The sequence below is a fragment of the Equus asinus genome, chromosome 23 (genome assembly GCF_041296235.1).
Source record: "Equus asinus isolate D_3611 breed Donkey chromosome 23, EquAss-T2T_v2, whole genome shotgun sequence".
NCBI lineage: Eukaryota > Metazoa > Chordata > Mammalia > Perissodactyla > Equidae > Equus > Equus asinus.
The window spans coordinates 39595949-39614229 of NC_091812.1; the positions used below are offsets into that span (position 1 = coordinate 39595949).

At 35.3% G+C, this 18281-nt stretch overlaps 1 protein-coding gene across 3 annotated transcripts in view; it reads left to right on the forward strand.

Annotated features, from left to right (window-relative positions):
• RIC1 (RIC1 homolog, RAB6A GEF complex partner 1) overlaps positions 1-18281 on the forward strand; it is a 143968-nt gene that overhangs the window by 32109 nt on the left and 93578 nt on the right. For all 3 annotated transcript variants that reach the window (XM_014860736.3, XM_014860737.3, XM_014860738.3), the window contains exon 2: positions 15576-15683. In XM_014860736.3, coding sequence (XP_014716222.2) covers positions 15576-15683 — 108 coding nt within the window. The remainder of the gene's footprint in view (positions 1-15575; positions 15684-18281) is intronic.

Sequence of the window (18281 nt, forward strand, 5' to 3'; positions counted from 1 at the left end):
CTTGCCTCCACTCACAGTCACGCTGGTTGCTATGAGAGGATCCATAACTTGGATTACTCTCACCAGGGAGGTGGAAGTGTCCACTAACTGCTGCTTGCTGGCAGTCCAGTCAACCCACCTTCGGATGTATAGCTGTGTGGATCTCTCAAGCATCCTGTTGTGTTGTATAGAGAATTCTTTGTTGGTTAATGGATGTCTGTTTAGTTGTAACTTAGAGGAGGGAGGCAAAGGGAGCAATTCATTCTGCCATTGTGCTGACAACATTCCAGATTTATTTTATTTTTAGTAGATTAGGTCGTTTTTCTTGCAGACCACCCCCACACTTTGAATTTGTCTAGGTGTTAATGTGTTTCTGAGTTCTCTGTTTTTCTTGTAAACTGGAAGTTATGTTTAAAGGCCTGGTTAGGTTAAAGTTAAACATATACAGTATGAATACTTTTTGGACGATGTTGTATTTATGAAATTAACTTCAATTTCTATTCAGGAACACTTGTTAATTGAGGTAATATTTCATAGGATAAAGGATGGTAACAGGGTGGGAGAGAAAACAGCCTGATTTCAAGAACTTGAAAATGGGAATCATATATTTTTCAAATATTAGTGATTTCATATAGAAGAGAACGAAAATAGGCAAAGTTTGTTGGCTATCCTCTTCCTGTACATGAGGTTGATTGTCTCATTTTAGTGCCAAGCGTATTGGTGTTGAGATTTGAGACATCAGCCACAGTCAGTAGCTCCTGCCCTTAAGGAAAATTGAAGCATAAAGTTAGTTACTCGTTATTACTGACACAGTAACAATAGAAGAAACTTCTTGTTATTGATAAAAGTGCCCTGTATTTACTTTGAAAACAATGCCTAATAGATTGTTGACAATTAACCAGAAAATCTTTTTTGACAATCATCTAAAATATGTTAGTAATCTTTCCTGCCTTTTTAAACAGCACTCAGTATATTTAAATGATGGCTTATTTATTTAATTTTAGATTTTTTCTTGAGGTATAATTTATGTACAGTGAAGTGTTGATGGTAAGTAGTTCTTGACGTGTATATATTATATAACCATTATCCCAGTCAAGATTCAGAACATTTTCGTCACCCCAGAAAGTCCCCTGGGCCCACTTTAAGCCAGTCTGCTGCCCCTCTCCCCTTCCAGGCATCTGGTGGTTTGCCTTGGTCCAAGCCCTATAATGCCAACTCTCTGACCTTTTTAAAGATCTTTAACCTTTTTAAAGATCTTGTCATCATTGCCTAAGCTATAGGTGGAAGTGATATGTTACTGCTATCCTAACTAGGAATTTTGAATAAATCATCTCAAAGAAGCAGTTGGGATCTCTGTTGTATTTTTAGTAATGTGATCCTGAGACATTGAAATAATAAAATAGCAACAAATAATATTTAGAATGTTTATTGAGTGCCAGGTACTCTGCTAAATGTATTATTTATTTAATCTTTGTAGCAGTGAGATTTAATGAGGTATGTTCTGTTGTTACATGTAATTTAAAGATGCAGAACCTGAAGCACTTGGGAAATTAACTAATTTGCCCAAGCTCCCAAAGCTAGTAAATGGCAGAGCCAGTATTTGAACCTCACGTTCGGACTTCAGAGCCTATATTCTTAACCTCACTCTATTATATTCCCTGTTAGTATATGCGACTGAATAGACTTTTTGAAGTGGCCAGGGAACCTAATCACGATTTATAATGAATTTTTCTGTAGAAACAAAAGAACTCCAATATTCAACTTAAAAACTTAAGTATTGGAACAGAATCTCTCTAAAAGTTGGTGACCCCAGATAAAAAAAAATAGGCAATGGTATTGAATAGGTATTTCTCCAAAGACGAGATCCAGATGGCCAATAAACACCTGAAAAGATGCTCAACATGATTTAGATATTAGAGAAATGTAAATCAAAACCACGAGGTACCACTTCACACTTGGTAGAATGGCTGCAATCAAAAGGCAGACAATAAAAAGTGTTGACAAGAATGTGGAGAAATTAGAACCCTCATGAACTGCTGGAATGAAATGACAAGGATTGCTGGTGGGAATGTAAAATGGTGCAGCCGCTGTGGAAAACGGTTTTGACATTTCCTCAAAAAATTAAACATAGAGTTATCATATGACCCAGCAATTCCATTCCTAGGTATACACCACAAAGATTTGATTACAAGTGTTGCAACAGAAACTTGTATGTGAACACTCATTCAGTATTATTCATAAAAGGAATGTAGTACTGATACATGCTACAACATGGATGAAACTTAAAACATTATGCTAAGTTTCATAAGTCCATATTATTGTACGTTATTCTTTGTTTCCATATTATTGTACGTTATTCTTTGTTTTGATATGGGTACGAGCAGAGTAAAAACCTCAGATTTGGTATGCTTTCTCATTCCCAAAGTAGAGAAATTATTTATTTTTAGAAACTGAAAGTTTATATAAATACGTGAATATTGGAATATTTAGAAATGAAAAATTAGTAAATACTGAAACATACTATGGTTTTAAATTAGTGATTGATAATTTCTCTAATTTGGGAATCAGAAAGCATACCAAATCTGAGGTTTTTACTCTGCTTGTACCCATATCGAAACCAAGAATAATGTACAATAATATGGGCTTATGAAACTAAGTTTTTATGTAAAGCAATCAGGAGTCATAAGTTTCACTTCTCCTCTACAGACTTACATTTTGCACAGATGTTAGTAAGTACTGCTTTGACTCTGTAAATAGCAGAAATCAACATATTTAAAAGGCCAAGAATTAATTATTGACTCTGAAAAAACCTTTCTAGGAAGCAGTTTACTCCTTACAGCACTGCTTCTGTTTCTAAACACATGTACATCTAAAGAAGTCTATGAGATATTTCCTTATGACACATGGCAACATAGAAAGTAGAGTACAAGTTATGCATGAATCTTTTTGTATAAAATTTCATGCTATTAAAACAGATTTCCTTAGCTCTAATTTAAAACTATAGTATGTTTCAGTATTTACTAATTTTTAATTCTAAATATTCCAATATTCATGTATTTTATAAACTTTTTTCATTTCTAAGAATGAATAATGGTCACTGTTGAGCTTTTACCTTTATTAATCCAATGTGCAAGTTATCACTGCTGATTATAACGATAGAAACCTTTTTTTTTCTTTGAGGAAGATTAGCCTTGATCAAACATCCATGCCCATCTTCCTCTACTTTATTTGTGGGACACTTACCACAGCATGGCTTGATGAGCAGTGCCATGTCCGCACCCGGGATCCGAACTGGCGAACCCCAGGCCACCAAAGTGGAACATGCGAACTTAACTGCTGTGCCCCTGGGCCAGCCCATAGAAACCTTTTTAAAAAGCCCGTTTTCTCATTGAATTGGTTACTGTCTCCTTTGTCACCAACATTAAAAAATCATCTTTCAGGTAAATAGGTTGAAGAAATAAAAACCACCAAAAGTAAATATAAAGAAACAATTTAACTTGTATGTATGTGTTTTGGTTGCTAAACCATTTACCACCAGGTTTTGTTGTTTTTGTCTTCTTTTGGTTTCTCCTACCTTCTGTCATAGTTGAGGATTCTCTTTTAGGCTTTTGCAACAGATTCTTTTTTTTTTTTCCCCAAAGATTTTATTTTTCCTTTTTCTCCCCAAAGCACCCCGGTACATAGTTGTATATTTTTAGTTATGAGTCCTTCTGCTTGTGGCATGTGGGAAGCTGCCTCAGCATGGCTTGATGAGTGGTGCCATGTCCGCACCCAGCATCCAAACTGGCAAAATCCTGGGCCGCTGAAGCGGAGCATGCGAACTTAACCACTCGGCCACGGGGCCAGCCCCCTGCAACAGATTCTAAGTAGGTCTCCTTAAGTATGTTTTTCTTCCTTTAATGAGTTCTTCAAAAGACCATCCAAGATAACTTGTTTTTAATTTTTTTAACAGCTTTTTTTGAGATATAGTTGATATAATATGAATTGCACATGTTTATGGTGTAAATGTGATTAGGTTTGACATGTGTACACCCATCAAACCATTGCTATAATCATGATAGTGGACATAGCCATCACCCCTAGATGTTTCCTCTTGCCTCTTGGTAGTTGCTTCCTACTGCCCTCCTTCTCCAGGCAGTCACTCACCGGCTTCCTTTCTCTCATTGTAGATTAGTTTGTATTTTCTAGAGTTTTGTATGAATGGAATCATACAGTATATACTTGTTTTTTGTTGTACAGCTTTCACTTAGCATAATTATAAAGAGGAAGTTAACATTAGTATGACATTATTAACTAAATTACAAGTCTCATTGAAATTTCCCCCAATTTTTCCACTGATGTTCCTTTTCTGTTCACACTTTTATCCTGTATCCCACATTGCATGTAGTGATTTCTTCTTAGTCTCTTCCATCCTGTAACAGTTCCTCAGTTTTTCCTTGTCTTATGACTTTAATGCTTTGGAGGAGTACTGATCAGTTATTTTGTAGAATCTATCAGCTTGGGTTTGTTTGATTTTTCTCATGAATCGAATAAGTATTTGTTTTTTTGACAAAAATACCACAAAAATGTTGTATTCTTCTCAATGTATCATATCAAAGAGTTGATGATGTTCATGTATCTCATTACTGGGGGTGCTTACCTTGATCACTTGGTTAGTTGGTGTCTTCCAAGTTTCTCCACTGAAAGTTAGTCTTTCCTTTTGTAGTTAAAAAGTATTTTGGGGGAGAAACTATGCATATCCTGTTTTTCCTGAAACTTTTGCTCACTGATTTTAGCATCCATCACTGGATTTTGTCTGCAACTATTATTTTGTGGTGTTTACCTAATGATGATTCTCTATGTCCCTTTTTCCTTCTACACATATTAATTGGAATTCTAATGTAAGAAAGAGCTGTCCCTTTGCGTTCGTTTATTCAGTTACTTATATCAGTATGGCTTCGTAGTTATTTACTTATTAAAATCTGATACTGTGATTATTTTGTTTGAATTTTTTGCCTATTTTTAAAAATTGGGTTTTAATTCTTACTGAGTTTTAAGAATTCTTTATGTGTTCTGGATACAAGTCGTTGGTGCAGATAGGTGATTTATAAATTTTTTTTTCCAGTCTGTGGCATGTCTTTTTATTCTGTTTTAATGTTTATTTATCAATTTTAATTATTTTCTTTTGTGAATCATGATTTTTGTCTTATCTAAGAAATCTTTGCCTAACCTAATTTTCTCCTGTATTCCTGAACTTTCACAGATTAGGTTTTATATATAGGTCTATAATACCTTGTGAATTAATGTTTTTGCATGGTGCAAAGTATGGATCCAAGTTCTTTTTCTTCATATGGCTATCGTTCCAGCACCGTTTGTTGAAAAGATGATCCTCCCTCCATTGACTTGACCTTGCACCTTCCATTTGACTTTTCTGTTTCTGGACTCTACGTGTTTCATTGATCTGTCAGTCTTGATGCCAGTGCAAACTGTCTTGATTACTATAACTTTTAATAGGTCTTGAAGGGAGATAGTGCAAGTCTTCCAACTGTTGTTTTTTAAAGCTTTTTTGCTATTCATATTTGTCCTTCAGATTCAAGATTCTCTTCTAGGTTGTTAAAATGAATTCCAAATGGTCTCCCAAATATATTTTTCTTCTCTTCATCCATTGCACATACTATCCAAGGTAATTTTTTTTGAAACAGTACAAAAACCTTATAGATAAGGACTCAGATTCCACACTACAACTAATCTTTAAGAAACTACCTCTTTTCTAGTTTTGGTGTAGTATCGAAGAATAGCTACCATTATTTTAAAAGCCCAACTATAATTCTGTGTGAGACTGGGTTTTCTTCATATACTTTAATTAAAACATGTCATAACAGACTGTAGGAGTAAATCTGAGAACCCAGCTTGTAGTCTTATTGTACTAGACTTCAAAGAGATTTGTAAAATAGTTCCACTGCCTCACTATTTTTTTCTGTTTTAGAAATAGAATTATGTTAGTTTGCAAAGGGTTTTTCTAAATTTTATTTTATTCTGATGTGAACACAACATGAAATCAGCCGTCTTTACAATGCAGTATTAACTGTAAGTAGGATGTTGTACAGCAGATCTCTAGAACTTACTTATCTTGCTTAACTGAAACTTTGTGCCCATTGATGAGAAACTTCTGATTTCCCTTCCCCCTCCCCACCCCCCTCCCAGCTCCTGGCAATCACCATCACGATTTCACTCTTTGATACGGTGAATTTGACTACTTTAGATACATCATATAAGTGGAATCATGTATTATTTGTCCTTCTGTGACTGGCTTATTTTACTAAGTAGTCCTCAAAGTTCATCCATGTAGTTGCATATTGCAGAGTTTCTTTTTTTTTTTTTTAAGCTGAATAATCTTTTATTCTGTGGCTATACCATGTTTTCTTTATCCATTCACCTGACGATAGGCATTTGGGTTGTTTCTCTATCTTAGTGGTTGTGAATATTGCTGCACTGGATATGGGTGTTACCAATATCTCTTCCAGATCCTTACTTCGCTTCTTTGGATAAATACTCAGAAGCAGGATTGCTGGATCATATGGAAGTTCTGTTTTTAATTTTTTGAGGAACCTCTGTTCTCCATATTGGCTGTACCATATTACATTTCCAACAACAGTGTGCAAAGGTTCCAGTTTCTCCACATCCTCACCAACGCTTGTTATCTTTTGGTTTTTTCGTAATGGCTGTCCCGAAAGGTGTGAAGTGATATTTCACTGTGTCCTTTCCCTCATGACTAGTAACATTAAGCATCTTTTCACATACCTGTCAACCATTTGTATGTCTTCTTTGGAGAAATGTCTGTTCAAGTCTTTAGCCTGTTTTTTAGTCAGGTTATTAGTTTTTTGCTATTTAGTTATAGGAGTCGATATATATTTTAGAAATTAACCCCTTATCAGGTATATGGTTTGCAGATATTTTCTCCTATTCTGTAGGTTGTGTTTTCACTCTGTTGGTATTTCCTTTGCTGTGAAGGTTTTCAGTTTGATGTAGTCTCACTTGTCTAGTTTTGCTTTCATTGCCTGTGTTTTTGGTGTTATATCTAGGAAATCACTACCAAGACCAATGTCATAAAGCTTTTACCTCTGGTTTCTTCTAGAGTTTTATAGTTTCAGGTCATATTTTAAGTCTTTAAACCACTTTGAATTGACTTTTACGGAGAGTATTAGATAAAGGTCCAATTTTATTCTTTTGCATGTGGCTATCTTGTTTTCCCAACGCCATTTGTTAAAGAGACTATACTTTTCCCTTTGTGTATACTTGGAACCTTTGTCGAAGATCACTTGACCATATATGTGTGGATTTATTTCTAGGCTCTCTACTCTGTTTCATTGGTCTGTATGTCTGTGTTTATGCCAGTACCATATTGTTGTAATTACTGTAGCTTTGTAATATATTTAGAAATCAAGAAGTGTGATGCCTCCAGCTTTGTTTTTCTTTCTCATGATTGATTTAACTATTTGGAGTCTTTGTGGTTCCATATGAATTTTAGAGTTCTTTTCTTATTTCTGTAGAAAATACCATTGTGATTTTTATAGGGATAGTATTGAATTTGTAGATTGCGTTGGGTATTATGGACATTTTAACTATATTAAGTCCTCCAATCCATAAACATGGCATGTCTTTCCATTTGTTTGTGTCTTTTACCAAATTTCTTTCAGCAGTCAGTATTTTTTAATTTTCAGTGTACAAGTCTTTCACCTCTATAGTTGTTTAATCCTAAGTATCCTATTATTTTTGGTGCTATTGTAAATGGAATTGTTTTCCTAATTTTATTTTCAGGTAGTTTGCTGTTACGTGCATAGGAATGCAAATAATTTTTTTTTTTTTTTAAAGATTAGCACCTGAGCTAACATCTGTTGCCAGTCTTTTTTTTCTCCTCCCTTCTTCTCCCCAAAGCCCCCCAGTACATAGTTGTATATTCTAGTTGTGACTGCTTCTGATTGTGCTATGTGGGATGCTGCCTCAGCATGACTTGATGAGCGGTGCTAGGTCTGGGCCCAGGATCCAAACCAGTGAAACCCTCGGCCGCCAAAGTGTGGTGTGCAAACTTAGCCACTCAGCAAGGGGTCCGCCCTGCAAAGGATTTTTATATGTTGATTTTTGCATCCTGAAACTTTACTGAAGTCATTTATTCTAAGTTTTTTTAAAATGAAATCTATTAAATCTATAATGTTTTCTATATATAAGATCACGTTTGCAAGCAGGGACAATTTTACTTCTTTCTTTTTTGCTTTGGATGCCTTTTACTTCTTTTTCTTGCCTAATTGCTCTGGCTAGGACTTCCAGTACTATTTTGAGTAGAAGTGGTGAGAGTAGGAATCCTTGCCTTGTTCTTCATCTTAGAGGAAAATCTTTCATTTTTTGCTGTTGGGTATGATTTAGCGGTGGGTCTTATATTTAGCCTTTATTTGGAGGTACTTTCCCTTCATTCCTAGTTTGTTGATAGTTTTTAATCATGAAAGGGTCTCAGATTTTGTCAAACACTTTTTCTGCGCCTACTGTGATGATCATCTGATTTTTGTTCTTTATTCTGTTGATGTAGCATATCACATTAATTGATTTTCGTGTGTTGACCCATCCTTGCATTCCAAGAATGAAATCAAACTTGATTGTGGTGTATGCTCCTTTTAATGTGCTGTTGAATTCCATTTTCTAGTATTTTGTTAAGGACTTTTGCATCTATATTCATCAGGGGTGTTGACCTGTGGTTTTCTTTTCTAGTGGTGTTGTCTGGCTTTGGTATGAGACTTCATAAAATAAATTTGGAAGTGCTCTCACCTCTTCAGTATTTTGGGTTAGCATTAATTATTCTTTAAATGTTTGGTAGAATTTACCAGTGAAGCCATGTAGTCCTGGGCTTTTCTTTCTTGGGAGGTTTTTGATCACTGATTTAGTGTCTATACTAGTTAGAAGTCTGTTCAGATTTTGTATTTCTTCATAATTCAGTCTTGGTAGGTTGCGAATTTCTGGAACTTTATCCATTTCTTCTAGGTTATCCAGTTTCTTGGCATACAGTTGTTCGTAGTGGTCTTTTATGATCCTTTGTATTTCTGTGGTATCAGTTGGAGTATTTCCTCTTTGATTTCTAATTTTATTTACTTGAGTTTTCTTTCTTTTTTTCTTAGTAAGTCTAGCTGAAGGTTTGTCAATTTTATCTTTTCAAAAAACCAGCTCAGTTTAATTTTTTTCTGTTGTTTTACTCGTCTCTATTTCACTAATTTCTACTCTCATCTTTGCTATTTCCTTCCTTCTGTTAACTTTGGACTTGGTTTGTTCTTTTTCTCATTCCTTGAGGTATAAATTAGGTTGATTTGAGATCTTTCTTCTTTTTTAATTGACGTTCATTGCAATAAACAACTGCTTTTGCTGCATCCCCATAAGTTTTGGTATGTTGTATTGTATTGTTTTTTCTGTTTCAAGGCATTTTCTTATTTCTCTTTTGATTTCTTCTTTGACTCTTGTTGTTCAAGAGTATGTTCAATTTCCACATATTTGTGAATTTTCCAGTTTTCCTTTTGCTGTTAACTTCTAGTTTAATTCCATTGTGATCAGAAAAGATAGTTGGTGTGATTTAAGTCTTCTTAAGTTTGTTGACTTGTTTTCTCACCTAACATGTGATCTATCCTGATGAGTGTTCCATGTACACTTGAGAAAAATGTGTTTTTTGCTGTTTGTGAAATGTTCTGTACATGGTTCTTAGGTTAATTTAGTCTGTAGTGTTGTTCAGGTCCTCACTATCCTTAACAGTGTTCTATGCATTATTGAAAGTGGGGTACTGACGCATCCTACTATTATCGTATTACTGTTTATTTCTCCATTCAGTTCTGTCAGTGTTTGCTTTATATATTTAGGTGATGTTACACCTAACATGTATGCCTTGCATATATGTTTATAATTATGTTTTCCTGGTGGATTTATCCTTTTATCCTTATAATGTCTTTCTTTGTCTTGTCACAGTTTTTGACTTAAAGTCTATTTTGTATGATATAAGTATAGCCACCTCTGCTCTCTTTTGATTACCATTTTCATGGAATATCTTTTCCGTCTTTTCACTTTCGGCCTATGTGTATCCTTAAATCTAAAGTGAGTTTCTTATAGACAGCACATAATTTGGTCTTTTTTTCTTTTTTTAAATCCATTCAACCACTCTGTCTTTTGATTGGGGAGTTTAATCTGTTTACATTTAAAGTAATTAGTGATAAAGAAGGATTTACTTTAGCCATTTTGTCATTGTTTTCTTTTACTCTTATAGTTCTTATGTCCATCTTTTCCTCTTCTGCTGTCTTCCTTTGTGTTGTGTTGATATTTTGTATTGATGTGTTTTGATTCATTTCTCTTTGGTGTAACTTCTATGGATTTTTTTTGTGGTTATCATAGGGCTTCCATAAAATGTAGTTGTAACAGTATCTTAAGCTGAAAACAATTTCAGTTAAGTTGCTTACACTCAACACTTCTACTTCTCCCCCACACTTTATTCTTGTCGTTATTTATATGTATTTATGTTGTGCATCTATTAGTATATTTTTTAGTAAAGTTATTTTAATACTTTAGCCTTTTATCTTTTATACTACAATTAAAAGGAATTTACCCACCACCATTACAGTGTTACAGTATTCTGTATTTGTCTATATCCTTACCTGTATCAACCAATTTTATACTTTTTTGTGCTATTGTGTTGCTGTTTAGCTACCTTTTCCAACAAGAAGTCCCTTTAGCATTTCTGGTAAGTAGGTCTAGTGGTGATGAACCCCCTCAGCTTTTGTTTGCTTGGGAAAGACTTTATCTTTCTTCATTTTTGAAGGACAGTTTTGCTGGATATAGTATTTTTAGTAGACAGCTTTTTTTTTTTTTTTTTTTTAGCACTTTGAATAATCATCCCATTCCTTTCTGGCTTGCAAGGTTTCTGCTGAGAAATCCACTTATAGTGTTGTGGGGGTTCCCTTGTATGTGACAAATTGCCTTTTTCTTTTGCTGTCAAAAGTTTTAGCTTTGACTTTTGACAATTTGATTATAATTGTCTTGGTGTGGATTTCTTTGAGTTCCTCTTGTTTGGGCTTCTTTGAGCCTCTTGGATCTGGATATCCATTTCTTTCCCCAAATTTGGGAAGTTTTTAGTCATTATTTCTTTATTGAATAAGCTTTTAGTCATTCCTCTCTCTGTTCTCCTTCTACACGTATATTGGTATTCTTGTTGTTGTCTCCTAAGTCCCTTAAACTTTTTTCACTCTTTACTTTTTTCTTTTTGCTCTTGTGATTGAATGATTTCCTGTGACCTTTCTTAGAGTTTGCTAATCCTTTCTTCTGTGTGATTTAGTCTGCTGTTGAATCCCTCTAGTGAGGTTTTCATTTCAGTTATTCTTCAGCTTCGTGACTTCTGTTTGGTACTTTTTTATATTTTCTGTGTCTTTGTTGAAGTTCTCAGTTTGTTCATGCACTGTTCTCCTGATCTCTGAGCCTTTTTATGATGACTATTTTGAATTATTTGTTTGATAAGTCGTATATCTTTGTTTCACTAGAATCTGTTTCTGGAAATTTATCTTGTTTTCTTTTGAACATATTTGCTTGTTTTTTCATCTTCCTTGATGTTCTCTGTTGGTGTCTGTGCATCAGGCAAAGCAGCTACGTTTCTCAGTCTTCACAGATTGACCTCATATAGTAGAAGACTTCCACCAGTCAGCCTGGCCAAAGATTCTGGCGGCCTTTTAGACCTTCATGATAGTCCAGCATGCTTCCTTTGTTGTGCTGCCTCCAGGTGTCTTGGGTATGCTGGATTCCCTCAGTGCACTGGAACGAGTGAGACTGAAGCCATTCCTCAGGTGGCCTCCAGAAAAATTGGATCATTGGATGCTCCATCCATCATCCTTAGGAAGAAGCTGGGAGCTGGGTTTTTTTGTCTGCTTGCTCTATGCTGAGCTGGGAGTGGGGGGTGGGGTTGCTGTGGCAGCCGCCAGCCCAAATCCCTCTGTTCTCACCAGCTCCCTGGTAGTTAGAGTTTGCCAGGTCTCATCAATACCCCCATGAAAGGCAAGACAGAACCCTCCTTTTGGGCAGCCCCCAGAAAAGTTGGGGCATTGGAGTTGTAGATTCTTTCCCTCCCCAGGGAGAAGCTGGGTGCTGGGGTTTTTGTTTCTTTGCTCTGTGCTGAGCTGGGGTGGGGGTGGGGGTAGGGGCAATGGCAATTGCCTGCCCACATCTCTCTATCTGTTCTCACTAGCCTTTTGGCAGCTAGATTTTTCCAGATCCCATCAGCACTCTGAGACAGGCAAGACAGAAACCATTCTTTTGGGTAGCCCCTGTAGAAATTGGGGTATTGAGCATGTGGACCAACTCTTTCTTTTCCCAGGAAGAAGCTATGAGCTGGAATTTTTCCTCTATTTGCTCTTATGCTGAGCTGCAGGGAGGAGCTATGGTGACTACCAGTACAAGCCACTATTTCTCTTCTCCCCCGGTGGCTAGATTATGTCAGTTCCGATAGTGCTGCAAGACTAGCAAGACAGAAGCTAGTCCTCTAGGGAGCCCCTGTGAAAGTGTTGGGACATTGGACATGCAGATCACCTCTTTTCCTCCTCAAAGATAAGCTAGGAGCTGGAGGGTTTCATCCTGATTGTATAGCACTGTGTTGGAGGTAGGAATTCTGGTGAAGGGTGTCCTGTATCTCCCTACCAGCTTTGAAGAATCTGATTTTGCATTCATCTAGCATTCAGCTGCCTTTCAATTAGTTTCTGGATTTCTTACAAAAGGAAATTTTTCTGTGAATTGTTGCTGAATCCATGTGTTTGTAAGGGAATGGAGAGTCCAAGGCTTTCTATTATGCCATCTTGTTGATGTCATTCCTCCCAGGGTACTTATTTTTAACTTTTAGTTGATATTTGAAGTACAAGCAATGAAAGTATAGTAGTTTTAACGTGTTTGGAGCTTTGTTAACTTCTTAGGAACTTTTATATTTTACTTTTAGAGATTAGGAAAAGCTTTCAAGGGGATGACTTACATAATATTGGAAAACAGTGTTTTAACTGGTTATTCTAAGGCTAGAATAAAAGAACCTGTCCATAAGAACTTTATTCTAGTTGGTAAGTTTGTTTTTTATAGGGACGTAGTTAACAATTCCAAACTACTCCATGTATGTGGTAAGTTTGGACAAAGAAGTAAATTATTTGTATGAAATGATAGCCAGGTTTCTCACTGTCAGATAAAAGTTACAAGTAACAGAGAAGGCTAGCATGAGTTGCAGTTTACTTGATCATAGTTGTATGTGTTTCTGTATATGCATATCTGCATATGCATATACAGATCTTCCTCAACTTAATATGGGGTTACACTCTGATAAACATACCGTAAGTTGAAAATGCATTGAGCAAGGAGTTGGACAAGATTCATGGTTTTCAAAGATTTTTTAAAGCAGTAGAAACCTTTGCGCACACGCAGTGTCATTTCACGAGATGATTTAAGTACGTTTGTATATTTCAGAAGTAAAAAGAAAAAAAGGAAAAAAAAAACCCCCAAAACAGCCCCTTATCATGTAGACATATTCATCCTTCAGTAAATCTTTGAAGGAAGCTGAATCCCAAAGCTGACCTCATCTCAGAGTTGTGCAATTCAGCAATCGATTGAACTCCCATGCTGGAACCCACCATTGTAAAGTCGAAAAATCATAAGTTGAACCATTGTTAGTCAGGGACAGTCTGTATAGAAAGAAATATACAGAGATATGTGTGTATACATGGGTTAGTGTAGGTACATAGATTTCCTGCTGTGTTTGCTGAGAGGACCTAGAAGCAATGATCCCCCACTAGCGACAAGTATCTTGTTTCCAAAATACTATTCTCTAATAAAAAGAAAGAAGAATCCTTGGAAAATGTCTGATTCTAGGGCAAGAGCTGGCAAAGTACAAGTTGACCCTGTGGAGCTTCTTGTAGTGCCAGAAAGTGGATATTCAGTTGTCCCGGCACCATTTGTTGAAAAGGCTGTATTCTCCATTGTGTTACCTTTGCTCGTTTGTCAAAGGTCAGGTGACTGTATGTATGTGGGTCTATTTCTGGGCTCTCCATTCTGTTTCACTGATCTGTTTTCTCTTTTTTTGCCAGTACCACACTGTCTTCATTACTGTGTCTTTATACTAAGTCTTGAAGTTGGGTAGTGTCAGTCTTCTGACTTAGTTCTTCTCCTTCAATATTGAGTTGGCCACTCAGGGTCTTTTGCCTCTCCATGTAAACTTTAGAATCAATTTGTTGATGTCTATAAAGTAACTTGTTGTGATTTGACTGGAATTGTTTTGAATCTGTAGATTAAATTGGGAAGAACTGACATCTTGACAATATTGTCTTCCTATCTATGAACTTGGAATAAATTTTCATTTATTCAGTTCTTTTTTTCTTTTGTTCATCAAATTTTATAGTTTTTCTCATATAGCTCCTGTACATATTTTGTTAGATTTATACTTAAATATTTCTTTTTTTGTTGTTAATACAAATGGTATTGTGTTTTAACCTCAAATTCCACTTATTTATTCCTATTATATAGGAAAACAATTGACTTTATTAACATTGTATTTTGCAACCTTGCTGTAATCACTTCTCATTTCCACAAGTTTTTTTGTTGATTCTTTTGGATTTCCTGTGTAGGCAGTCATGTCACCTGTGAACAAGGACAGTTGTATTTCTGTCTTCCCAATCTGTATATCTTTTATTTCCTTTTGTTGTCTTATTGTGTTAGCTAGGACTGCAAGTATGATTTTGAAAATAAGTGGAGAAAAGGGGATATTCTTACCTTGTTCCTGATCTTAGCAGGAAAGCTTCCAGTTTCTTACCAGTGAGTATGATGTTAGCTATAGGTTTTTTGTATATTCTTTGTCAGGTTGAAGAAGGTCCCCTCTATTCCTAGTTTGCTGAGAGTTTTTGTCGTGAATGGGTGTTGGATTTTGTCAAATTCTTTTTCTACGTCTATTGATATTATCATGTGCTTTTTCCTCTTTATGCTGTTGATGTGATGGATTATATTAACTTATTTTCAAATGTTCGTCTGGCCTTGCATAGCTGGAATAAGTCCCACTTGGTTATAGTGTGTAATTCTTTTTATACATTGTTGTATTCGGTTTGCTAATATTTTGTTGAGAATTTCTGCACCTGTGTTCATGAGAAATTGATGTGTTGTTTTATTTTCTTGTAATATCTTTGTTTTGTTTTAGTATTAGGGTGATACTGGCCTCATAGAAAGAGTTAGGAAGAGTTTGCTCTGCTTCTGTCTTGTGGGAGGGATTGTAGAGAATTTGTATAGTTTCTTCCTTAAATCTTGCATAGAATTCACCAGTGAACTCATCTGAGCCTAGTTCTTTCTGTTTTTCAAGGTTATTAATTAGCAATTCAATTTCTTCAGTAGATATAGGCCCATTCAGTTTGTCTTTCTTTTTAGTTGATTTGGTTGGACTATTTAGAGCTGATGATTTAATATTAGACTATGTTATCTTTTATTACACTTTTAGAATTATTAAAATACTCAGAGTATTCTATGATAAGTTTTCTTAAATTTTGTTTTTATATATTTTTATGAGATATTAATAAATTGTAACTGTTTCCTTCCAGCCTAGTGTGTTAATCGTAACCTACAAGGAACCTGCAAAATCATCTTCTCAGTTTGGATCCTATAAGGAAGCTGAATGGAGGCCAGATAGTACCATGATAGCGGTGTCAGTAAGTAGATTTTTCAACTTTTATAGTGTTTTCTTATGAAATCTGTACATTGCATTTAAACTCGATTCTCTTAAATGACTTCCTTTTAGTCTTTCACACCCATTAGCATCTTTCTTCTATCATAGGAATTCCAGTACCATTTCTTCTATTCAGGTTATGCCTACTATATCTTCCTTCTTGATTCTTCTGCTTTCTCCCATCCCTAAATGTAGTGCCCATATCCTTTCTGTGTATTCTTCTCACTTTCCTTTTTTGTCCTTGAAGTCTAATCCAGATTTTTAAAGCTTTCATCTATATTCTCATGGTACTTCCAAATTTGTATTTTAAGTCTTGCCCTCCGTTCCAAGGATGTCTCACAAAAATGATAAACTTTATGTGTTTATGTCATACTAAATTCTTATATCCATTTGGCTCTATTTCTGCATTTCTCCTCTGTTCCATTAATGTGCTTAGGGTCTGGTTAATTTTACCTTTTCAATTTCTCTTTTGTCACTGTCATCTCTTGGGCTGTCATCATCACCTAATTTGAATTAGCAATAATATATATGGTTAACATTTATTGAGGATCTCCTCTGTAAGTACTGTTATAATCAGTTTATGTGGATCATCTCATTTATTCTTTAAATCTACGCCTTGAAGTTCACACTATTACTTATCCTTCATAGTAGATGAGTATATGACGATCTGAGAAATTGGTTTATCCAAAGTTATATTGGAGAGAAGGGATTTAAACTTAGGTACTCAGATGCCATTTACAGTACTCTTAACTACTACACTAATTTCTCTCTCTGCTTTCAGTCTTTCTCTGGTCCATGCTATATATTGCTGACTGGGTTAATCATCTGAAAATGTTCCACATGGTCAAAAATACTGGGTAGTTCCTCATTTCCTGCAGCAGGGGTCTGCAGACTACCAGCCATACCAAATCCACCCTCCTGCTTATTTGTGTGTGGACCATGAACTAAAAATAGTTTTGTGTATTTAAATGACCGAAAAAAATCAAAGAGAAATAATAATTTTGATACTTGAAAATTATATGAAAGTTTCATTGTCCATAAATAACATTTTTCTTAGAGCATGAAAATGCTAATTTATTTACATATTGTCTGTGGCTGCTTTCAAGCTACAGCAGCTGAGTTTGAGTAATCCTGACAGCAACCATATGTGACATTTCATCTCTTACTCTCCTGCTCAGTGCACTATAAATTATAGTAACGCATTTATAAATTCATTGTTTCAACTGCCATGTGTATCACCGTACCATGACATTTTATATTGTTTTTATTACTTGTATATACCTATCATGTCAAAAGAACAAAAGAAGAGAAAAATAGTCTTCGAGTGTCATGCTTTTAAAGCACATGGGAATGTGGATTCTTTTATTATCGATTTAGATAGCAGAATGTTTTGCCTATTTTGCAAATGACCCTCCAGTGATGCCAAAAGAATACAGTATAAATTGACACTTCCTAACTATGTACTCTTCATAGTATTCCCACCTCACTGAAATGAATAATCAGAAAAATTAGAAATTTAAAACAATGCCTTATCACACCAGAATTTCTTCAGAAAAGTAAAAAGTGAAAATGAAGGTACAACCAAAGTAAGTTTGCTTGGTTCTTGATGAATTGACAGATGTTATGATACTGCTCAGCTGTTTATTTGAATAGTCAACGCAGTGTGTGAAATGACTGAGAATTACTCCCTATAAATAGCATGTATAGAACAATTTCAGGTGAAAAGATTTTCAAAGCATTTGAGAAAACACTAATTCAGTACAACCTGAAGTAGAGTCCACTAAGGTGTGTTTCAACTGATAGTGGTAAAAAAACATGTAGAACAGAAAAATGCTTAGTTGGGCAAATTTACAAAGTTTGTGCACATGTAAGCATTTAAAGCCTTTGGCTATTTTAAGTTTTTGTCAGAAATAGAAGCTATATATCCTGACTTGCCCAACCTCACAGCTGTTTGATGGCTTAGCAGTCTGTGGTAAAGGTTTATTGTGAGTTTTTTGAGCTCAGGGCTGAGATTAAAATTTTTTGAACTTGAAGAACCACCCTCCTCCACTTATCGGACACTGAATAACTTTAGAAAATAGCTTTTGCTGCACACTTGGTAATGTTTCCTAATGAACTCAGTCTAAAACTACAAAGCAAAGCATTGCTTGTGTGTGGTAAAGCCATTTTGATGACAACTAATGTTTTAATCACAAGTAATGTCAGCCTGCTTTTTATATTTCCACTGCTGTCAAAAGTTAAGGAGTAAGATCTCTATTTCCAGTAAAAATTAGCAGTAGAAGTATTTTCTGAGCTCAAACCACAGTTTCAGTAGCATTTTTTGGACCTTGATGCAATTGCAAAGGAAATTTCCATGTTTCAAAATCCATTTAATTGTGCAAATGAAGAGTGCTTCACCTAATCCTCAACTGGAAGTGATTAATCTACAGTGTAACAACATATTAAAAGGCAAATATCAGGAGAAGAATCTAGTAGACTTCCATAATTGTCTACCAAGTGATGAATATGGTCAATTAAAATCGTATGCTCATGGATTGATAGGGGTATTTGGTAGGACTTGTGTGAAAAGACGTTTTCAAAT